This window comes from Echeneis naucrates, chromosome 9 (assembly GCF_900963305.1).
Source record: "Echeneis naucrates chromosome 9, fEcheNa1.1, whole genome shotgun sequence".
NCBI classification, from domain to species: Eukaryota; Metazoa; Chordata; class Actinopteri; order Carangiformes; family Echeneidae; genus Echeneis; species Echeneis naucrates.
The window spans coordinates 3,783,739-3,804,408 of NC_042519.1; the positions used below are offsets into that span (position 1 = coordinate 3,783,739).

The 20,670-nt window shown below is 40.1% G+C and overlaps 2 protein-coding genes across 7 annotated transcripts; both read right to left on the reverse strand.

Annotated features, from left to right (window-relative positions):
• Positions 1–498: 498 nt before the first annotated feature.
• Positions 499–11,330, reverse strand: susd1 (sushi domain containing 1). Of its 5 annotated transcripts, XM_029510689.1 has the most exons (19): positions 11,273–11,330; positions 10,666–10,892; positions 10,428–10,556; positions 9,756–9,911; positions 8,713–8,892; positions 7,233–7,412; positions 5,605–5,784; positions 5,271–5,450; positions 4,797–4,976; positions 4,506–4,685; positions 4,179–4,358; positions 3,151–3,315; positions 2,931–3,025; positions 2,514–2,700; positions 2,316–2,409; positions 1,383–1,638; positions 1,254–1,293; positions 969–1,062; positions 499–617 (listed from the first exon to the last, which is right to left on the reverse strand). In XM_029510689.1, the coding sequence occupies exons 2-19, from the start codon at positions 10,709–10,711 to the stop codon at positions 599–601; spliced, it is 2,541 nt and encodes an 846-aa protein (XP_029366549.1). In that variant the 5' UTR covers positions 10,712–10,892; positions 11,273–11,330; the 3' UTR covers positions 499–598. The 5 variants fall into 5 exon arrangements, 4 of the variants coding, with proteins under 4 accessions (XP_029366549.1, XP_029366550.1, XP_029366552.1 ...); XM_029510690.1 differs by lacking the exons at positions 4,179–4,358; positions 11,273–11,330 and having other exon boundaries at positions 4,506–4,976; positions 10,666–10,925; XR_003841098.1 differs by lacking the exons at positions 4,179–4,358; positions 11,273–11,330 and having other exon boundaries at positions 582–617; positions 1,168–1,293; positions 4,506–4,976; positions 10,666–10,925.
• Positions 11,331–12,482: 1,152 nt separating this feature from the next.
• Positions 12,483–20,393, reverse strand: LOC115048895 (paralemmin-2). Of its 2 annotated transcripts, XR_003841099.1 has the most exons (4): positions 20,256–20,393; positions 19,724–19,825; positions 16,575–19,644; positions 12,483–13,644 (listed from the first exon to the last, which is right to left on the reverse strand). XR_003841099.1 is itself a non-coding variant. In XM_029510746.1 (2 exons), the coding sequence occupies exon 2, from the start codon at positions 13,629–13,631 to the stop codon at positions 12,966–12,968; it is 666 nt and encodes a 221-aa protein (XP_029366606.1). In that variant the 5' UTR covers positions 13,632–13,644; positions 16,575–19,591; the 3' UTR covers positions 12,483–12,965. The 2 variants fall into 2 exon arrangements, 1 of the variants encoding a protein (XP_029366606.1); XM_029510746.1 differs by lacking the exons at positions 19,724–19,825; positions 20,256–20,393 and having other exon boundaries at positions 16,575–19,591.
• Between the last annotated feature and the right edge of the window lie 277 nt (positions 20,394–20,670).

Consider the following 20,670-nt stretch of genomic DNA (forward strand, 5'->3'; position numbering starts at 1 on the left):
AGGCTGATGTTTCCACATCTTCAGCCCTTCAGCTTTTTTTTTTTTTTTTTTTCAATCATCGAGGGTCAAAAATGAGAACAATATTCTGTTCAGAAAATACAGGTTTTTGCCGATCTATGAGATATATAAGCATTACATTGATTGTGTTATCATTCCCACCTGATCATGGAATTGTTTGTTTTGTCCATTATTTAATGTATAACTGCAGTTTTTATTTCCTACAATAGCTGTACATTAACACAAGAATCGGGGAGAAAAAACAGAGGGATGTTACTTAATATTGCAACCACCAATATTTAGATATAGCTGAATGACTTGGAGGTGGATTAGGTCTCTACTATATAATTTTATCAACCCCCCCAGCAAAAAAAAAAAAACAAAAAACAAAAAAACAAAAAACGGCTTTGAGTTAACATGGCGGATTAGTGTGGGCTGTGAAAGTGGAAAAAAACGAAACAAAAATGTTATTATGCACAAAATGATGTTTATCACACAGCATTGCGTCTTAAGGCAGGTAGAGGTTTATTGTTATTTATAAAAAGTACAAAAGTAGAAAAAATAAGACATTTATTTTATTGACCATCAGCACTGCAGAGAGTTATGTCCTCTTGAAAAACCTAAAAAAAGAAACAAACTGGTAAGGTCATATTCATTGTCTAACATGAACTTGGAACATGGAATACACTGCATTTTAGTCATACATATGCGATATGCGATTACTTCTGTGAAGATGGTATTTTGAAGGGAATAATGTCGATCTTCTGGATCTCTGGCCTCTGTTCATTTATCAATAGTCTTTTTAAAGATATTAAGATATAAATAGTACCATGTGATCGCATATGTATCTTATAGCCACAACAATTTCATTGTTTTCACTACATGATGCACTATGAGTGTAGTGAATTTAATTATTTAGAAGGAGGCAAATTATTAATTGACTAATTATTTAAACTGTATGTCTTCAGTACCAAATGCAATTGTATCCACCCCAAATGGCAAGAGCAACCAGTCCTACTGAGGCAACAGCAGAAAGCAACGACACCCTCAGAGCATATGATGTACCTGTAATAAGGACATTTGATAAGTTGTTGGCAGTGAAGCACTTTGTAGATCTTCTTGTTTTTGTATTTTAAATGACTTTCTATGAAAAGCTCAAAAAGTAATTACGTAAAAATGTCCTCTCCCAAGGTGAATCTCAATCCAAATGTTTAAGTTCAGGCTGAAGCATGTGGATGATTTGGTCAGTTACTTACCGCCTACTTTAGCCCAGAGGATGCAGGAACTTTTTAAAGCCTAAGAGAGAAAATATTCAGGTAATTTAATGAGTCTCCAGCTGTTTCCTAAACACACATTTTATGCTGTGGAGTAATTATTTCACCCACTGTTTTCCACTGAGTGACAGCTCGTAAGATGACATAGTAGTTCTTGCCATTTTCCAGTGGTGCATTATAGAAACCTCCATAGTGGAATCCATCCCCAACAGTGAAGTTCATTTCTGACCCAATGTGCTTGACAAGGATCTGGGCAGTAATGTACTCTGAAGAGGATTTGCTTTTGTTTAAGAGGTCTTGGTGTCCAGCACTGGAGCAATCAAACACCATGACCTTCTCTACAGGAAGCACGAACACTTGATACAAACTGCAATGGTAAAAATAAATTATATATATATATGTGTATATGTATCAGGCAACAGTATGTGACTTTTCAATGGCTATATATTATGCTCTTATTTTATTTTGTCTGTTTTAATGCCACTGTGTTATTGTGGATGAGGAGAAGTAGACAAAGAAATTCCCCTTGGAAGGAATCTATCATCTATCCGTCTATCTATACATATATATAATATATGAAGTGAAATATTTGAAGTTTGAAATAGACTAACCAATGAGATTTTTCTGAAAATATAAACTTACAAACAATCTTGATTATCTTGTTACCAAGATAACTAAACTGTTAGACTGTGAGAGGTAAAATCAGTGGTCACTTCTCTGCATTATTATTGTTTCTTAATGACTTCAAAACTAGGATTACATTTCCTAGGTTTGATTACAGCAATGTAATCAAAATGAAGTTTGATATATATATATATATATATAAATATATTAGCCTTAATTTTGAGCTCTGTGTTGTTGAGCTTGTGTGAGAGTGTATGTCATTTTAGACATAGTGAGACAGTACCTGTGTAGCTGTGTGTTATGAAATTGATTTATTATAATTAAATGCTGAAATGATTCAGTCAGCTTTGTAAACTGAGGACTTGTTCATTTTCAGTTTCAGAAGAGTCAGACACTGTTCATGGCTGTTTCGGCTTTTACCTGATTGGGTCCAGTGTGTTGGCTGATCTGCGTAGCCACAAAGTTGGTATGGCAGTCTCAAATTCTTTGTAGTGAACAACTGGTGCTGAGGGAACTGTCAAACATGGTTAGGTTTAATGTGCATTGCCAAGTATAAAGAAGTCAAATACAATAATGATGTCATTCCATTTGCAGCAGTGGAATGTGATATAGTGATACCCGGTAAACTGGTGTTAGTGGTGATGATGGCTGTGAATCTGGCAGATACTGCAGTGATGGAGATGCTGTAATTTGTGACTGGCAGCAGGTTGAGACAGAGCTCCAATTGGCCAGCCTTGGAGCTCAGAAACTTGTTCCTTCTATCTTGAAATGACCTCTGGTAGTCTCTGGATCCCACATATGTCACCTGAAATGGTTACATGCAATGTGGCGTACTTCTGGATCACAACATCCTCCACAGATAAACAAGAATGAAACATTGGACTTTCTATGGATATTCAGATATAAGTAGAGAACACAGAGGAGAACTGACTGAAGATGCCAGTTCACTTTGATGACATACAGGTCAAAATGAGCCGCAAAGATAAATCCAGCAGCTGCAGTGGCAGAAGATGATTATTTGTAATCTCCTGTTACCTTGTATACTTCCATATCCTCTTCATACTTCTCTGCTTTCCAATGCACACAATTTTCATTGAAAACATAGAGGTGATCGATCGGTGGCTTTATTTCTGTAAGAGTGATAGCACACCAAGTATCCGTCATTAGAATATATGATATGAAATATACTGAAAATGCGGACATCACACCTGTTCAGCAGCCCTTTTTAGTAAGGCCTAACAGTTCTTTCACTCACCTATGCATTTCAGAGTTGCTTTTTCCCACACTCCTGAAATGCCACACACTGATAGGCTGCTTCCTCTCCAGCTGTGATACCCCTCCACACAGCGGTGGATCACTACACTTCTGTTATGCCACACCACCTCTGAGTTGGCAAGGAAGGGAACTGGGCCACATTTAGCTGAGAAAACAAAATAGTTGCACTAAATTATTGATTCATTCTGAATGAGCAACACTCAAAGGAAACCAATGAGTGTAAAAAAGGTTAAATCTAAGTTGTAAACGTTCCAAAGTAGGTCGTGTCCACATTTCTATCCTAGCGTGGGTTCCCGGTGACCTCCACTGGAAGACTGGAAGAAGATTGATACGACTGATATATTGATATGTTTCTACTGAAGGCTGATTAATTAAATGTTGAAGGTAAAATACAAAAGTAAAATCTTTTGTTACCTAAAAAATGATCTCAAACATCAAAGTAAACACTTGGCATTGAGAACCCAAGCAGGGATAGACAAAGAAGGATCAGCAGAAAGGCATCAGTGATGTGTAATATTCATAAATGATTCCACTGTTACGTAGAGACACTTTACCTTGGCACTTAACTGAAATTTCCCCCCACTCTCCTGATATTGAACATACTGACATCATATTTCCACCCTCCGGGTAAAATCCATCCACACACTCATACAACACAACGCTGCCCGGTCTGCTGGTGTGGTCCCACAGGAGGTTAGTATGGGGAAGAATTAGTGGGGGACCGCAGCTTATTTCTGTACACAGACATCAATCAGCACAGACTGTGGACTCATAACAGACATGGAGCATTTACACATTGAAAGAGGAGCTCATTCTAACAAGTGAATGTGTGCTTTGTGTTGAGCTGTTAATACTTCAGTATTGAACAATATACAAATGCATTATTTTTACTGCACTCATTCAGAACTGAATATACAAAGCAAATAAAATACAAGCTAAAACTGTTCTGATGAGCACGTTCAGTAGATTTTTTTTTCTCCCCAATATATTTGTCATCAGACATTGCACCTTCACACCACAGATCAACATCCTCCCACAGTCCATTCTCTCCACATACTGAGGAGCTTCTCGGGCTCCTGGTGTGATACCCTTCATCACACTGGTAATACACCACACTGCCAATGTGTGTTGCGCCATCCCACAGTATTTTAGAATGAGGTTTAAAAACAGGCTCTTCACAGCTGATTTCTACAATAAAAACACAGGAAGTCATCACAAGAAGATCGGCAGATGTTCAAATGTCTAGACACAATTCCTTGTAACACAGTTTAGATTACTGTAAATTAGTCAATGGGTGACTTAATACTGTTATGTGCAGATAAATGCCGTTATCACCTTGACAAAGCAGAGACGCCTCATCCCATTCTCCACTGGCACTACAAACTGATATGTTTCCCTCTCCCACACTCTTATATCCAGATTTACACTGGTAAACAACTTGAGAGCCCACGGTGGAAGTTTTATCCCACAGCATGACAGAGTGAGGGATGGATGGGGGCGTACCGCATTGAATTTCTACAGGGATAGAAATGATACCATTTGACTGGTTACTATTTGGCCTTAGACAACAGAAGGAGAAAGCAAGACCAACCACAGCATGGACAGTGTTTTGGAGCAAGGCATTACCTTTGCATGAGATGTTTGGCTCTGTCCAGTGACCATCAACTTTGCACAGTGACACATTATTTCCTTCACTGTGATAAAATCCTATTTTACAAGAGTAAGTTGCTGTGCTTCCAGGGGTCGAGCTGCCACTCCACACTTGCCTCGTGTGAGGTGGTAGAGGGGGGTCCCCACATAATATCTCTGGGACAAGAAATAAAGCACATTAAACATCTCAAATTCAAGTTTTTTTTCCCCCAAATAAATTCATAACAATTTCCCATCCACTACATGCACGCAAAATATCTCTTTTGTTTTAAATATGGACAGTGTTTGAGGGCACATATGATCAAATTGTTTGTAGAATTATTTTTAAATAAGTAATTTTTCCTCAAAACATATTCTAACATAGTGTATAGAACAGAAAACAGAACCAATGGTTTCCTACAGTTTTAGATTAAAGATGTTTTCATTTGTCTCACACACTGAGTGAGTTACCTTGACAGGAAACAGCAGGGGTTGTCCACTGACCATTTTCCATGCAAACTGATTTATAACGTCCTGTTTTGCTAAAAAAGCCCTTTTTACAGAAGTAGAGCACAGTAGTGCCAGGAGCTGTGTCTCCATTCCACACACGCTCAGTGGATTCCCTAAGAGGAGGACTTCCGCATGAAGTCTCTACGAAGAACAACATACACCATAACTACGCAGTGCATTTCCAACAAAAAATATTGATTCAATCATTTAATTTAAGGAAATGTAAAATATAAGAAGAAAAAGAAGCGCACAGTGTATCTGTGTAGCACACCTCTGAAATGGTCTGTGACTGTACCTTTGCAGAGCACCAGCGGCTCTTCCCACACTCCAGCAGCAGTGCAAATGGAAACATTTCCTTCTCCAACATTATGAAAGCCAGACTGACACTGATAAAGCACCTCAGTGCCAATCCTTGAGCTCTTATTCCACAGCATGTGAGAGTGGGGGGGTGCAGGGGGAGGGCCGCAGTCAACCTCTGAGGACCAAAGTGATGCTGCATGAAACTTGTTTAAGGAAGTCATGAATTGATGTCAGAAGTTCTGTGAAGCTGCACTCAAACACGTGTGCTTTGACATAAATGCTATCCAACAATGATCACACCAAAATTCTGACGTTTACCTGCGTCACTGTCTTAGTTGAGTGTCTTAGCATGATTTGCAAGATTTGCTTAAGAGCACTAACGACAGCTGAAGCTGATGGACATGTTGTTGGTTTAGCATCAGTCATTAAAATTACTACCTGATAAGGACACAAGATTTGAAATGAAGATATCATTGAAATGATTACACGCCATCTTGCCATGTTCATGGCAGTACAGCTAATGCTTGGGGGTGGCATCATTGCACCTTAATACGTATGTCACTTTAACACTTTTCACTTTAACTGACTCAAGAAAACAAGAAAAGACACACTGCCTTCATAGAGCTTCTTCTTTTGGCTTTTCCCTATTTGGGGTCACCACAGCAAGTCAGCTTCCTCCACCTGACCCCATCTCTAGCATCCTCTTTCATCACTCCAGCTCTCTCCATGTCCTCCTTCTCTACATCTATAAACCTTCTCTGTGAACGACCTCTCCTCGACTTTCCTGTCCCCTCCATCTCTAAACTTCTCTGTCCAACATATTCTCTTCCCTGCACATTTACAAACCATCTAAGTCTAGGCCTCTTTAGCTTTGTCTCTGAACTTCGCAATCTCAATCATCCATCTGATGTGTTCATTTCTAATCCTTTCCTTTCCAGTCACTTCAAGTGAGAACCTCAGCATCCTCTACTCTGCTACTTCCAGCTCGGCTTCCTGTCTTTGTGTCAGTTCCACTGACTCTCCACCATACACCATAGCAGGCCTCACCACAGTCTAAATATTTCCTTTCACTTTTGCTGCTATTCATCTGTCACAGATCACCCCTGACACCCACTCTTCCTTCCCTGCGCTGTCTTCTTCACCTCTCTTGTGCACTGACCATTACTCTGAATGGTTGACCCCACTTACTTAAAATCCTCCACTTCTAATCCTGACATCTTCACTGCACCTCCTTCCTTCCACTCATTCACAAGCGTATTCTGTCTTACTTCTATTGATTTTCATTCTTCTTCTGTCCCCAACACACACACACACACACACACACACACATTTTCCCTGGTCTTACTGCAAATTACAATGTCTTCTGCAAACAGTCCATGGCGCCTCCTCCGTAAGCTCATCTGTCAGTCTATTCATCACCATAGTGAACAAAACGGGCTCAGAGCTGATCCCTGATGTAACCCAACTCTGATTTTGAACACATATCTCTTTGTAGATGATAAATGCAATTATCTCAGAATGTTAGAGAGAGCAAAGTGCAGTTTCACTGTCTTGATGACTGATGATTAGTAATATGAAAAGAGAAAGGTATGGAAAGAGATTTTTTCACCAATATTTTGTTACCTTCACAGACCATTGATGTTCTTGTCCACAGTCCATCAGCTCCACACACTGAGGTATTGTCTCCATTTGCCCAAAAGAAGCCTTCGTCACAGACAAATGTGGCAACACTGCCATATGTGGTTCCCGTTTTTGACAACAGCACTGTGTCTTCCTCTGTAGAAGGCTGGCCACAGTCCACCTCTGGGGGGGGGGGGGGGGGAGAGAACAACTGCGCTTTAGATCCAAGTTTTCTCCATCCAGTCATTTCTATTGAGTCCACATACAGAATGGACTTTGACTAATTCAACTGCCAGATAATCAGCACAGTTTCTGTGTGGAGTTTGCATGTTCTCCCTGTGTCTGTGTGGGTTTCCTCCAGGTCCTCCAGTTTCCTCCCACCATCCAAACACATCATGTTTGGGTTAATTGGAGACTCTAAATTGTCTGTAGGTGTGAGTGGTTGTTGGTCTCTGTCTGTCTCTGTGTGTTGGCCCTGTGATGGACCGGTTACCCGTCCAAGGTGACCCCGCCCTCACCCAGTGTGAGCTGAGATTGGCTCTAGCACCCCCGTGACCCAGAAATGGATAAGCAGTAGATGATGAATGAATGAATGAATGAAAAATAATAAAAATGATCAGCTTTGTGAACTATGAATATTGTTAATTTAGTATGAACGTGCATGTCTGCTTCATTCCTGCAACAAAGAGTGAGACATTGTTCATGGCTGTTTCGGCTTTTAGCTGATTGGGTCCAGTGTGTTGGCTGACCTGCGTAGCCACAAAGTTGGTATGGCAGTCTCAAATTCTTTGTAGTGAACAACTGGTGCCGAGGGCACTGTCGAACATGGTTAGGTTTAACATTATGAAAGCCAGACTGACACTGATAAAGCACCTCAGTGCCAATCCTTGAGCTCTTATTCCACAGCATGTGAGAGTGGGGGGGTGCAGGGGGAGGGCCGCAGTCAACCTCTGAGGACCAAAGTGATGCTGCATGAAACTTGTTTAAGGAAGTCATGAATTGATGTCAGAAGTTCTGTGAAGCTGCACTCAAACACGTGTGCTTTGACATAAATGCTATCCAACAATGATCACACCAAAATTCTGACGTTTACCTGCGTCACTGTCTTAGTTGAGTGTCTTAGCATGATTTGCAAGATTTGCTTAAGAGCACTAACGACAGCTGAAGCTGATGGACATGTTGTTGGTTTAGCATCAGTCATTAAAATTACTACCTGATAAGGACACAAGATTTGAAATGAAGATATCATTGAAATGATTACACGTCACCTTGCGATGTTCATGGCAGTACAGCTAATGCTTGGGGGTCGCATCATTGTACCTTAATATGTATTTCACTTTAACTGACTCAAGAAATCCACTCTCTTTGTGAATGTCTTTATCTCCAAAGATTGTGTGCAGTTTCACTGTCCTGATGACTGATGATTAGTAATATGAAAACAGAAAGGTATGGAAAGAGATTTTTTTCACCAATATTTTGTTACCTTCACAGACCATTGATGTTCTTGTCCACAGTCCATCAGCTCCACACACTGAGGTATTGTCTCCATTTGCCCAAAAGAAGCCTTCATCACAGACAAATGTGGCAACACTGCCATATGTGGTTCCCGTTTTTGACAACAGCACTGTGTCTTCCTCTGTAGAAGGCTGGCCACAGTCCACCTCTGGGGGGGGGGGGGGGGGGGGAGAACAACTGCGCTTTAGATCCAAGTTTTCTCCATCCAGTCATTTCTATTGAGTCCACATACAGAATGGACTTTGACTAATTCAACTGTTAAGAAAAACTAAGTCAGCGCCTTCAATAGGTGTGTGAGTACCTAACACTAACTGAAGACTAACTGAAATAAATGAGAAATTGGAGGTGTAAGTTACAGGCTATGGTTTAAATGAGAAACATCAGCCTTTGAATAAAAGATCATAAAAATGACAGAGAAGATTAATGGTTAACAATTGATGTGCATGAAACTGAAGAAAGGGGTGTAAAGCCTCAGAGTTTAGATATTCATGAGTCCAGTTCAGAAATGGAGATAGTTTAGTCCTGCATTTACACCATCACCCGAGCAGTCAGGTCCAGGTAGGAGCTTATCATATTTTTAGAGTTTTGCTGTTCCTTGGTATGGACAGCTTGGCATTGAGATCCCTTTCAACATAACAGCCGTGTGTGTGTCCACCTGCTGAAGCTAAAGAGAAGCTGGTGATGCAGCAGAAAAATTACATGAATGTTTAATTGACCAAACACCAATTTCATGAATAGATTCATCTAGGCATCATCTATTTAATACATATAACCATTAAATAATTAGGATTGACATGTAATTTTTCAACAGACTGAAGTGAAATGGTAACAAAATGCATCACATTTGCACACATAGGTTTTGTCTACATGGCACATGTCTATGTCTACAGTGTCTACATTTCTACACTGGCACAAAAACTACTACTACATGCTTTGGAGTCACAAAGTTGTTAGCCATTTTTCTATTCTGTAGATTCCTGCCTTTAACAACCTGGCCCAGCCGACACTCACCTCGGCAGTGGGTTCCATCATTTGGGATGAAGACGCCCATGTCGTTGGAGGGAGTGTAGCCGGACAGGCAGGTACAGTAGTAGCTGCCATATGTGTTGTGGCATATGGTGTGCTGCCCACAGATCTTACTGGCACCTATCTGACACTCATCTTTATCTGGAAGAAAAAATACATCATAAATAAACTTTGAATCTGACACTTTGGAGCAGAATGGAAGAACTGAGAATATACCTATGGAAGAATAATACTATGAGACGCATCACCATGAACATTGTCATGGTTCCCTGATGGTGGGAATTATCTGCAGCATGACCATCACCCTAAAAAGTTGATCTCCTGAGCATATTAGTCAACTGTGTTTCTTTTCACACACGTTGAATTTGAGTCCACCCATTGTTCAGTATTCAACTTTTCCTTCATGGTCACCAGGTGGCCAGGCGGTTTTCATATCTCCTGCTTGCCATAGATTTGTGCTGAAGACACTTATGAGGATGCTGATGATTAATATAATGATTTATATGACTTTGAATAGTTGTCTATATATATTGATGCTGTGATGACCTGTCCAGACTGTACCAGGCTCGCACAGTGTCAGGTGGGATTGGCTCAAGTACCCCAACCCCGATGGACAAGTGCTATAAATAATGAACGATGAACAGAAATTCTTCCTACCTTGACAGAAGGTTCTTCCATTTCCAACAAACCCGTACATGCAGTTACAAACTTTGCCAGAGCCATCTGGCTTGTCATCACATGTGGCGTTAACATGGCAGCTGGCACACACGTCTAGAGTTTGCACTCCTTAGTGGCAGAGAGGATGCCCATTAGTAAGTATCATTTATTCATCACCATTCTCGGTAATTACCAAATGGGAATGATGGGGTGAAGGCCGTATCATTGACATCCTCACCTGTGATGGCACAGAGTAGAAAAATCGCGATCATGGTTCTGGTCATCTGTTCAGTCTTCTATGAGAGTCACCTTGTCTGTCTCTTCATCACGTCTTGAGGACTATGGTGACGGTGGGCATTCTTGATAACAAAGACTGGGAGGACTCTGTGAGAGGGGGAGCTGAGGTGCCTTGTTTTCTGAATGGTCTTCTTGCAGCCTGCGGTTTTTGTGGCTCCATCTGTTGCTCTGTGACACAGTCAGTTATGCTTCACATGTGTTGATGGCACACTCACCCAACGGCTCACTCATGCTGCTGGCCTGATAACAGCTATATTTAGCCCCTTCACAAACACAACTTTTTTCAAACATATAACGGCACATTAAACACGCCTTCATCATGTCTGTGAAAAGTCTTCGATATCATTAGAAACAACTACTACTAAATTCAGGTTAATATTGAGTAGCACAGCCATTTTTATTTTATTGATATCTTGGCAGTGTTATCTTTATCCAATGCCTTTTAAATACTTGGTTCATCAATTATTGATTATCCAAACACATATAACTTAAACTTCTATGTCCTACCACAGGGTGTATCTTGGAACGGGGGGGGGGGGGTCGCTTACTGTGTCGTGAGAGATAAGTCTGGTGAACTTCTATCTTTCTGCACAGAAGGGTCCTGGCCCGGTCTCACTGTCACTCAAACCATAAACTACAACCTTACACCATAGCCCACTGGACTGGACTGATAAACCCTGGTCTGTTTCACAGTACAGCCAACCCCCAAACTGCAAGATCAGCCCATATGTTTGGATGGGCCCAGATCCCACAATTGAAGCTATTTCAGGAAGCTCAGGTTATTCTTCCTGCAGTGGTGCATGTTTAAGTCACTTGGAGTCTTTTCCTGCCAAATACATTATTAGGTTATGTCTATATTTAGAAGAATTTGTTTGTAAAGTTAGATTTGAGGAAGCTTCCCAACATGCAGCGACATGAATGCCATTCCTTGGCGCTAATTTCACTTTGAACTCTTGTGAGGAGACAGTCCTGAAGTTTTCTGAAGTAATCTTCTGGTTTTTGTCACTTAAGGCTTCTTTCAACACTTTCAAGAGTTCTCGTTCATATTCAGGCCCGTCCATTATTTCTTTTGCTGTGCTTTTGATCCCATACTGCCTCTATAATATTCACCTGTATTTGATCTACTATTTGAAAAAGGTGTATTACATGAGCTTTGTGTTTAAGTAGAAGCATACACACACATTTCGTATGACTTTAACTTATTGGAAGCCTGCTTATACATAAAAGACCAAATTTCAATCAAGCAAGGCCACTCAAAAGGAAATAAGCAAAAAAAAAACAAAAACAAAACAAAACACGAGATACTCAAGATGTAGTGTTTAAGTGGACAAAAAGGGACTGGAAGGACAAGAAGAGTTTGAAAATCTGATGAGAAGTTTATCAGAGCTTCTTCTTTGGGTGATTGGAGGAAGTTCATCAAGGACGTGACTCAGCATCCAACAGCTTCACCGCAATGCCTCTACCTGCCTGAATGAACAGACTTTGATTTAAGATCCTGCCTGAATCCAACTGTGTGTTTCCCTGGTAATCGGGATAGTTGGGAAGTTGATCCTTCTACCGTCTGAAGAAGCTTGATCAGGAATGGCCAAGAAACAGCTTTTTTGGAATGGGAACAGGGTGAAAAGGTCCAATCATTGGATTTGGAGAGTTCGAAAGAGATGGATGATTGAGTACTTGAGGCCAAAGCTAGTGGCCTAAAACTTTTCCACAGTACTGTATAGATATATATAAAAATCTACACACACAATTGTGCTAATGGAAACAATTTTATTCAATGTGGATGGATTTCTTATCACAAAGTCTGTAATTCAGATCTAGCATTACAGAAACAGGAATATATATATTTGTTAGTGTATAAACTTTATCAAAGAAGTCAGAGAAAAGTTTGTTGGACTTGAAATGATCACCCATCTTTTCACATTATGGAAATAACTAACTATGAAAGAACTAAATCTCTCAGCCCACACACTACACACTCCATAATCACAGCAATGGGGGGGGGGGGGGGGGTATGTCAAAATAATCAAAATGCTGTAGAAAATGACTGCCAGAAAAAACAAATAAAAGAGAAGCCTTTGCATCTGTGTCAACTGTGTGTCATCATAACGCTAAGTGTGCCCTGCGCTTTAACAAGGTCGTGTGTCAGCACACAATCAGTACAGGAATATCTTTGGATGGGTACACTGTCCTGGTCTTGGACACACGATGTGGCAGATGTCATATCTGTGACTTAATGCAGGTTCATGAAAGGGTGCAGAAGCAGCAGCATCTCTTTTCAGGTGATGTCTGGACTTCCTTTGTTGGAGGTGCTTCAGGAGCCAGACATTCCTCCTTGTCCTCAGACAGTGAGTCACTGGAGGTGGTAAACAGTCTCCCACACACCAGGTCAGCAGCATTTCCATCCATGACAGATATGTCTGTCACTGTTTTCTCCCTCAGTGACATGTCTCCATCATCATCATCATCAATGAGCACAAACTCTTTGAGGTAAGCCATCCCCACTCTGTTGAAACTGTGGTTGTCTGCTGAGTCCTCCTTGATGTGGGCATCCAAAAAGGTCAGAGTTGAAGCCTCTGTTAGGGTCTCATGGAGATCTGTGGAGTTCTCGTGTGGTCCTGAGCAGTCCTGACTGCTTGAATCCATCATCCACATGGTGTTTCTGTTCACACTCTTGTCTTTGACCTTGTACTTTGCATCTTGGCTCTGAGAGTCAGGCAATTTCCCTGTACCATTTGGCTCTTTGACATGGTGTCTTGTGTTGTGTGAAGCTGTCTCTGTAGCGTGGCCATTCCCAGGATACATCTTTAAAGCTCCCATCTGGTAGTCATGGTAACCCCACATGCCGCGGCTGCCTGCCGGAGATGAAAGAGGGGTGCTGGCTGCGTTCCCTTTGCTTTCTTTCTTCATGTATTTTCACTTACTGCAGCAAAAACAAAAAAACCCAGAAAATCGAAATAAATGCTCATTCTTCACTTCAGAGGTTGATGGCTAAAGACACTATAACTTGTCTGTTTCAACTGTGGCACGCAAAGCTCAGGTTTTGGACATGATACCAATCCTAACTTTCAGTCTAAAGCCTGTAAGATCTGATCAAATGGCAAGTTAATGATAAATAGCCTTTAACTTTCCAGTTTCCTCTGTTGCTCTACTGCTCTCAATCTGAGTTAGCAAATTAAGCAGGAGCCCTGTCATTAAGTTTCGTGACACATAGATATACTCAGAAGAATTGAATAACAAGAAGTCAGCATGGTAGAAATTATCAGTTTGATTTCTCAGATATTTCAAATGTCTCTCTTGGGTGAGTTTTGCTATCATGTAGCTCTTCTGCCACCATGAAGCTAACACTTTTTCTGTGTGGAATATTTCAGACTGTAAAATGGCTATGGCTTGTATACGACTTTGCTGCACACCTTCAACTTGCCATCAAGATGAAAGAGTTGATGATCCCTTGAGCTACAATGCAGCACCATATCTGGCAATATCTGGGACGTTGCTGTACCTTCATGTAATGACAAATTATTTCCCCTCCAGCCTCTGCATGTGCTACAACACCTTGTCATATTTTCTCTATTACAGTTTTACTATACATTTTTGTATTTGAGAAATAGATGGATCCCAAATCTTGTAGGTCACATCAAAGGAACTAAACTAAATCTGCAACTGGCTCTCAAAAACCCGAACTAAGGTCAGAAAGTGTGTCTCTTCAAGACTATTGCAGCACTCTCCTCATTGGTTTATCAAATTAGACCATGAGGCCTCTACAACCATCCATCTTCAACTGCTCTTCCATTTCTGGGTCACAGGGGTGCTGGAGCCAATCCCAGCTCACCCTGGGCCAACACACAGAGACAGACAGAGACCAACAATCACACTCACACTCGACCTACGGGCAATTCAAAGTCACCAGTTAACCCAAACATGATGTCTTTGGACGGTGGGAGGAAACCCACACAGACACGGGGAGAACATGCAAACTCCCCACAGAAAGGCCCCAGGCCGGGAACCAAACCTGCAACCTTCTATTTCTAAAATGTTCAATGTATATATGTCCAAAAAAGATCAGCAGGGACAAATCCATTAGTGGGGTCTAAAACTAAGGCTAAAATAGGTGATATGACATAAAGCCGTAATATACCAGAAACAGAGTCCAGTGGATGTCTGATTAACCCAAAACAGGATTAGTTTCAAAAAGAAGCCAAAAACTGCCCTGTTCTCCACTGTCTTCATTTGATCATGTCATAAAGTTTTCTTATAATACAGTTTTACCCACATCTTTAAGCTTCATTTATTTTTCTCAAGCTCATAGCTTCACAAAACAAGCACAGAAAGGTCCCAGGCCTGGGAATCAAACCGACAAGTTTTTTTTGCATCTCTTTGCAACTGTATTATACATCTTTATAGTTGCTCAATGTCTTTCTGTATTAATGTTTTTAAAGATGTATAATGTCTCTTTGTGGTTGTATATTCTGCATCACTAGTGGTGTAATCTTTCTTTGTTTTCAGTAATGTGTCTTTGTGGACATGCAGATTTCATTCTGGTCAGCTAGTCTCTCTGCAAGAAAGGTTACGTCCCATTCAGAAATACTCCCATGCAGTTTGTATGCGATCGTAACATTGCACTTATTCTGTCCATATCTATAACTAACTGCAGTAAATGCAGCAGGGTTTTTTGATGGGAAAAAATGGACATGTAAGAGACAGCAAGCTGTAATTTAGTGTTGGTCTCTGAATAAATAAACAAAGCTGTAACTTTTAAAAGAGGCAAAAAATAACTTGAATTCCCTGAGGACCGGCTCTTTGAATAAGAAAGGGGATGAATTCATCAGAAGTACTCTTCTCAAAGGAATGTGTGCCTCATCTGTTTAACAACACACACAACCACACACACACACACCCTTCTCATTTCCACAATCGAGACTGAATGTTAGCTTTCATGGTAGATACTGTAAAAATCAGCTACATGAAACTAACATAACTGTCAGAGCTTGATATGTACATTCAGCTTGCTGCTACAGCATTGAAAAAGCACATTTGACATTATATTATTATTAAAGAAATGAGTTTTTGTTTTGGGTAAGTGCATGACTGAAATACACAGTGCTCCATATAAGAGCGTCACAGACTGACCTTCTTACACTTGACTGATTCATATGCATGACAGAATCAGGACTCTATAAATGAATAATAACAGCAATGTACATGTTCATGTGACTGTTAGCGTGCTCCACTACAGCTTTTGTGGTGACTTTGCAACAATAGCTGAAAAATAGGCACAATTTAAACACATTAATTGCATTAGTTGCATTTGTTGTGACTGTCAAAAGGCTTTGCAGGTTCTCAGTCATCCAGGTTATAGTTCTCTGAAGAAGTTGAATCATGAAAATTCTACAACTAAGTCCAGATTTGAAAAGGCTGAAAACAGCATTCACAGTGACAGAATGGCCTTATGGCAAGACAGAGAAATTAGACAATAATTCTTCAGCGCTTGAAGTTGACCATTATACCCTCAAACCAGAGTTCTTGTCTGTCATCCAACTCTATGTATTGAGTTAACTTTTTTTTGCTGCGTTACAAACAAAATGCCACTAGAAATAACTAACCACAATTTGAAGCATTTTGTTTAAAAGTCCCTTTAGTAGAATGACAGAAAATTTAAGTGCTGTTACATTTTCAAACCTCACTATTCTCTGCAGAACACAATAGGAGTTATGTCTTTATTGTTCTATACAATGTAACTCGATTGCATGTGAATAACAAGTTATTTAACACGAGCAGCTGTGAGGTTATACATGCTGAAATGTCAGCTTTTCATGAAAAATCCTGAAGTTAAACTTTTGAAAACTACTTTACCTTAAGCCTTCCACAGCCGTACCCTGCTCCTCTGATGCCTGTCCAATGAGAATCACACGAGACGACAGGCATACAGCTGATTTCCAGCTCAAGTCGATTCCTCCACCTGCCAAAAAACAGAGAGCCTTCACACACACCCTTCCCTCCTCCTGTGCTGCAACTGTATGCAGAGAGGCAGGCACAGGACATTCATTTGCTTCTTTTGCTCATTCAGCTTTTGCTTTCTTTTGTACACTTGCTACCTAAGTAATTCCTTTCTGAAATGTTGCCATGGTGCAGGGATGCATGAAAAGCCTCTTCTCTCGTTCCCATGCGTTGAATATGTTCCAATAAATAAAACAAGAAGACTGAGATGCACATACATGAAAGTTGCAAACAGGAACGTGGAAGGGATCAAATATTGAAAAGTTGTCATGCCCTGTGCGAGTTATGGCTGCATTAGCCTGGTACAGTCATCGAGTAGACACGGTATCTCACAAAGTGCGATTGTACAGTACATCTATGAAACCCCAACACAACGTACTTTTGACAAAAACCAGAATGTTTGAAATCCAAATTGATTCACAGCTCTATAATGACCTTTCCTGAGCACAGCAGCATTTGTGAAATTGCTGTTACAACTATGTGATACAATTCCGAATTAAAATTTAATTAAAATTAGCCCTAACTGGAAAATATCTCAATTTTCACTTTGCGTCGGAGAAGAAAATAATTTCTCATTTCTCACAGAATCTCATTTCTTTAGAGTAAAGCACTTACCTTACATAAATACTTCAAATATGCAAGTCAAAGTTAGCCTCATTGTATCCGAAGTTATTAAAAAAAAAAAATTACAAAAATACAATTCTGTCCACACAAATCGGCACACACTGTGCAGAAAAGAAGGCTTTTTGACAAAAACATGTAATTTGCTGAAGTTACATGGAGAGGCCAAAATTAAAAAAGGTCTCATTATTGTAATGATCCAACATGACACAGAATGAAAAGCCAAGATTTGTGATGTCTAAATTTAGGACTAAGAAGGGTCTTCATGCTGCCTCCCAAAGATAATTAAATTATTAAATTATGATAAGGGCCTGATAGGCAGCAGGTTTGAAACAAAGAAACGTCTTGCTCTGAGCCCATTACCCAAAACAGACAGACTGGATCTATAAAAACTGAAAGCACGTGTCAGGATAATGTGTCCGTGGCCTTCTCCTCCTGCAGTATGACTTTACCACAGATCGTTTTCATATGAGAAAAACGAGACCAACCAACTAAAGAGGAAGGAAATGTTAATATTACAATTTATTGTGTGTTGACAGCATAACACTCAATTTCAATCAGGACGTTGAAAAGAATTCAACCAAAAATTATTTTGTGCCTCGGTGTTGCTGAATGTGGCCCCTTTCAGTTATTTCAGTTAACATGATCATCATTGGCCTAGCACCAACAAAAGACTCCAGAAACTGGGTGGTGACATTTACAGGAGCTGGGATGCCATCAAACCCAAAGGACAGAACAGGGCAATTAGATAAGTGTTGCTGAAAATTCTTATGTTTATTAACATACATGTGTGTACCTCTGTGTTTTTCTATTTCAGCCAAGGAGACCAATGGCATCCAGGGGCCTGGCGCAGCTGTGAAAAGGCAAAAACTTCCTTTAGGAGGCACAAACTTTGGGCAGAATCAGGCTCGGGGTAGGCAGCCATCTGCCTTGATCATGGAATACAAAGGTTTTTGGCAAAGAGCCATAAATTCTGGTACATGTCAGGGCTCATGAAAAGGACATCCTCTTAGGCCCCATGATTTCAAAAGCAGAACTTGCATGTCAATGTGGATAAATCAAAGTTTGGAGTTGAGATTTATTTCCTTTTATGTATGTTGACTCAAAGGTTTTATGCACTTAAAAATGCCTTCCTTCCTTAATTTCTACCTTTTTCTTTATTAACAACTTTCAAAGCACGGACACAGATCTGTACCCTGACAATCAAAAGTGTTGCATCAACCCAGAGGTATCCACATGCAGGTTAATGAATTTAGTACGAGGGAAAAAAAGTTGAGAATTTCCAGTAATACTTGTCTCATTGCATTGTGTACTGCATATAATGACTTTGCTCCTCACAACTGGGTGTCTTCAGTGTGAGCAGCAGGGCTCATGGACTGGTAGTAGAAGATGGACTAATCAGTTTGTATTAGTGGGTTTACCCGAATAAAACAAACAAACAAACAAACAAACAATCAAACTTGGGTCTGTGCGCTATTAATGGTAAAACATATTTCAGGCAAACACAAAGAAACCCCAAATCCTGCCTAGCTGAAGGGAGGATCGGACCTGTAGCAAGTGGAGCTCAAATAAGTTTTTGCTTGGTTGGCTTCTTCATCTGTGGTGATGGTAGTAGTAGTAGTCAAGTCTTCAATTACAAATAAAAAAAAAAAAGTGGTATAAATCATATTATTTGGAAAACCCCCCACCCCCTCCTAAAAAAAAAAAACCAAAACAAACAACGTGGGTTGGAGGGGGCAATCGCAACTGACCCTGGACAGGTTGCCAGTCTCTCACAGGGCCGAGATGTAAAACCTGTCATGCTCACATACATGCTACAGGCAATTTAGAGTCAAAAATGTATCTACACCAGCAAGTCTTTGGATGGGGAGGAAGCTGGAGTAGCCGGGAAGAAAAAGAACCCAGACAAGCACAGGTAGAACTTTCAAAACAGCCCTAGGTCCAGGGTTCGAACCCAAAGTCATTCTGCCATTCTGCCTTTAAAAACAAATTGAGATTAACAAGAAGCATCATCAAATTCTTTTAACCTTTCAAAAATAGGGACAGAAGCTGTCCTAATCATCTGCTTTTATTTATTTTGAATTTCTGTGCCATGTAAAACAGACCTTAAAAATGCCCAATGTATTAATGTGAACTATTAGATCACAACATTCATACTGAGAGTCACAGGAAACATTCTGTGGGTCAGAGACATGAAATGGTTCCTGAGTTAATTCAGACATTCTCCCGATATCTTCTGCCAATTCCCTTCATCCAAACAGAAGCAGCAGCACAATGCAAACCGAATTGACTGCGATCAGAGGCACTGCAAGGCAAACAGTTTGGCATGAGAACGTGTCACAATAATGAAACGCTGTAGAATAGAACCTGCAGTGGACACCCACCTCTCATTACAGTTCTCACAGAGCGGATAAGGTTCATTAGCTGCACTTTGACCCCTGGTTCATCACCAAATCCTCCGACACTTTGGTCCACTCCCCAGCCGACTGATATGGAGACAAAGGCGCACACATATCATTAGCACAACTTCATTATTTAAAGACTATTCTCTGTTTTTTAAATAAATATGTTTGAGTGAAAGCAACTAGGACAATAAATGTTTTGTTCTGATTTACTTTGTTGCGGTTGTTGAATAAAGCCTTCGTTAGCAAAGCAGTTTTCTTTTTAAAAAGCTTTCAAAACTAGGAAGCTATAACAAATATTAATTTGGATTTAGACAGCGGATCACCTCAGACCATTTAGTAATTATTTAAAAACAGTTCCAATGACTCTAATCGACATCGACCTTCTCGGATAAATCTGAAACGTTTCCATCTGTTCTATCAGAAATTAGTTAGCATGAGATAGCCTACCGGTTAGCCAAACTTCAACTTTCAAATTATCCCTTAGCAGACAAACAGTCATGATTTCACTTACTTTTACTGAGAAATCTTTCTTCGTGCAGCACAGCGACAGCATTAATACAGAGTATCGCTGCTTGAATGAGGGAATACAAAGTAAAAGCCATATTATTTCCACAAGTAGCTACAAGTAGCTAACTGCGAGACACTACCGTATTTATTTATGACGTAGCTTAGTACGGTGGCTGAGAAAGGACAAACATTGCCGTCTACCGCCTCACATAATGTAAAATTGTATATTGTAATTTAAAATGTCGGTAAATTCTGAACTTAAAACATAAACGTAAATATACTTTTTTTTTTAAAGTGCACAATGTAGAAAATCTCCTGGAATATTTAATGTTGTAGTCGTGAAAACTGATATACTGAAATACTGAAATAATTTCTTCTGAATAATAGAGGAGAGGTTGGTAGAATACAAAAAGTAGAAT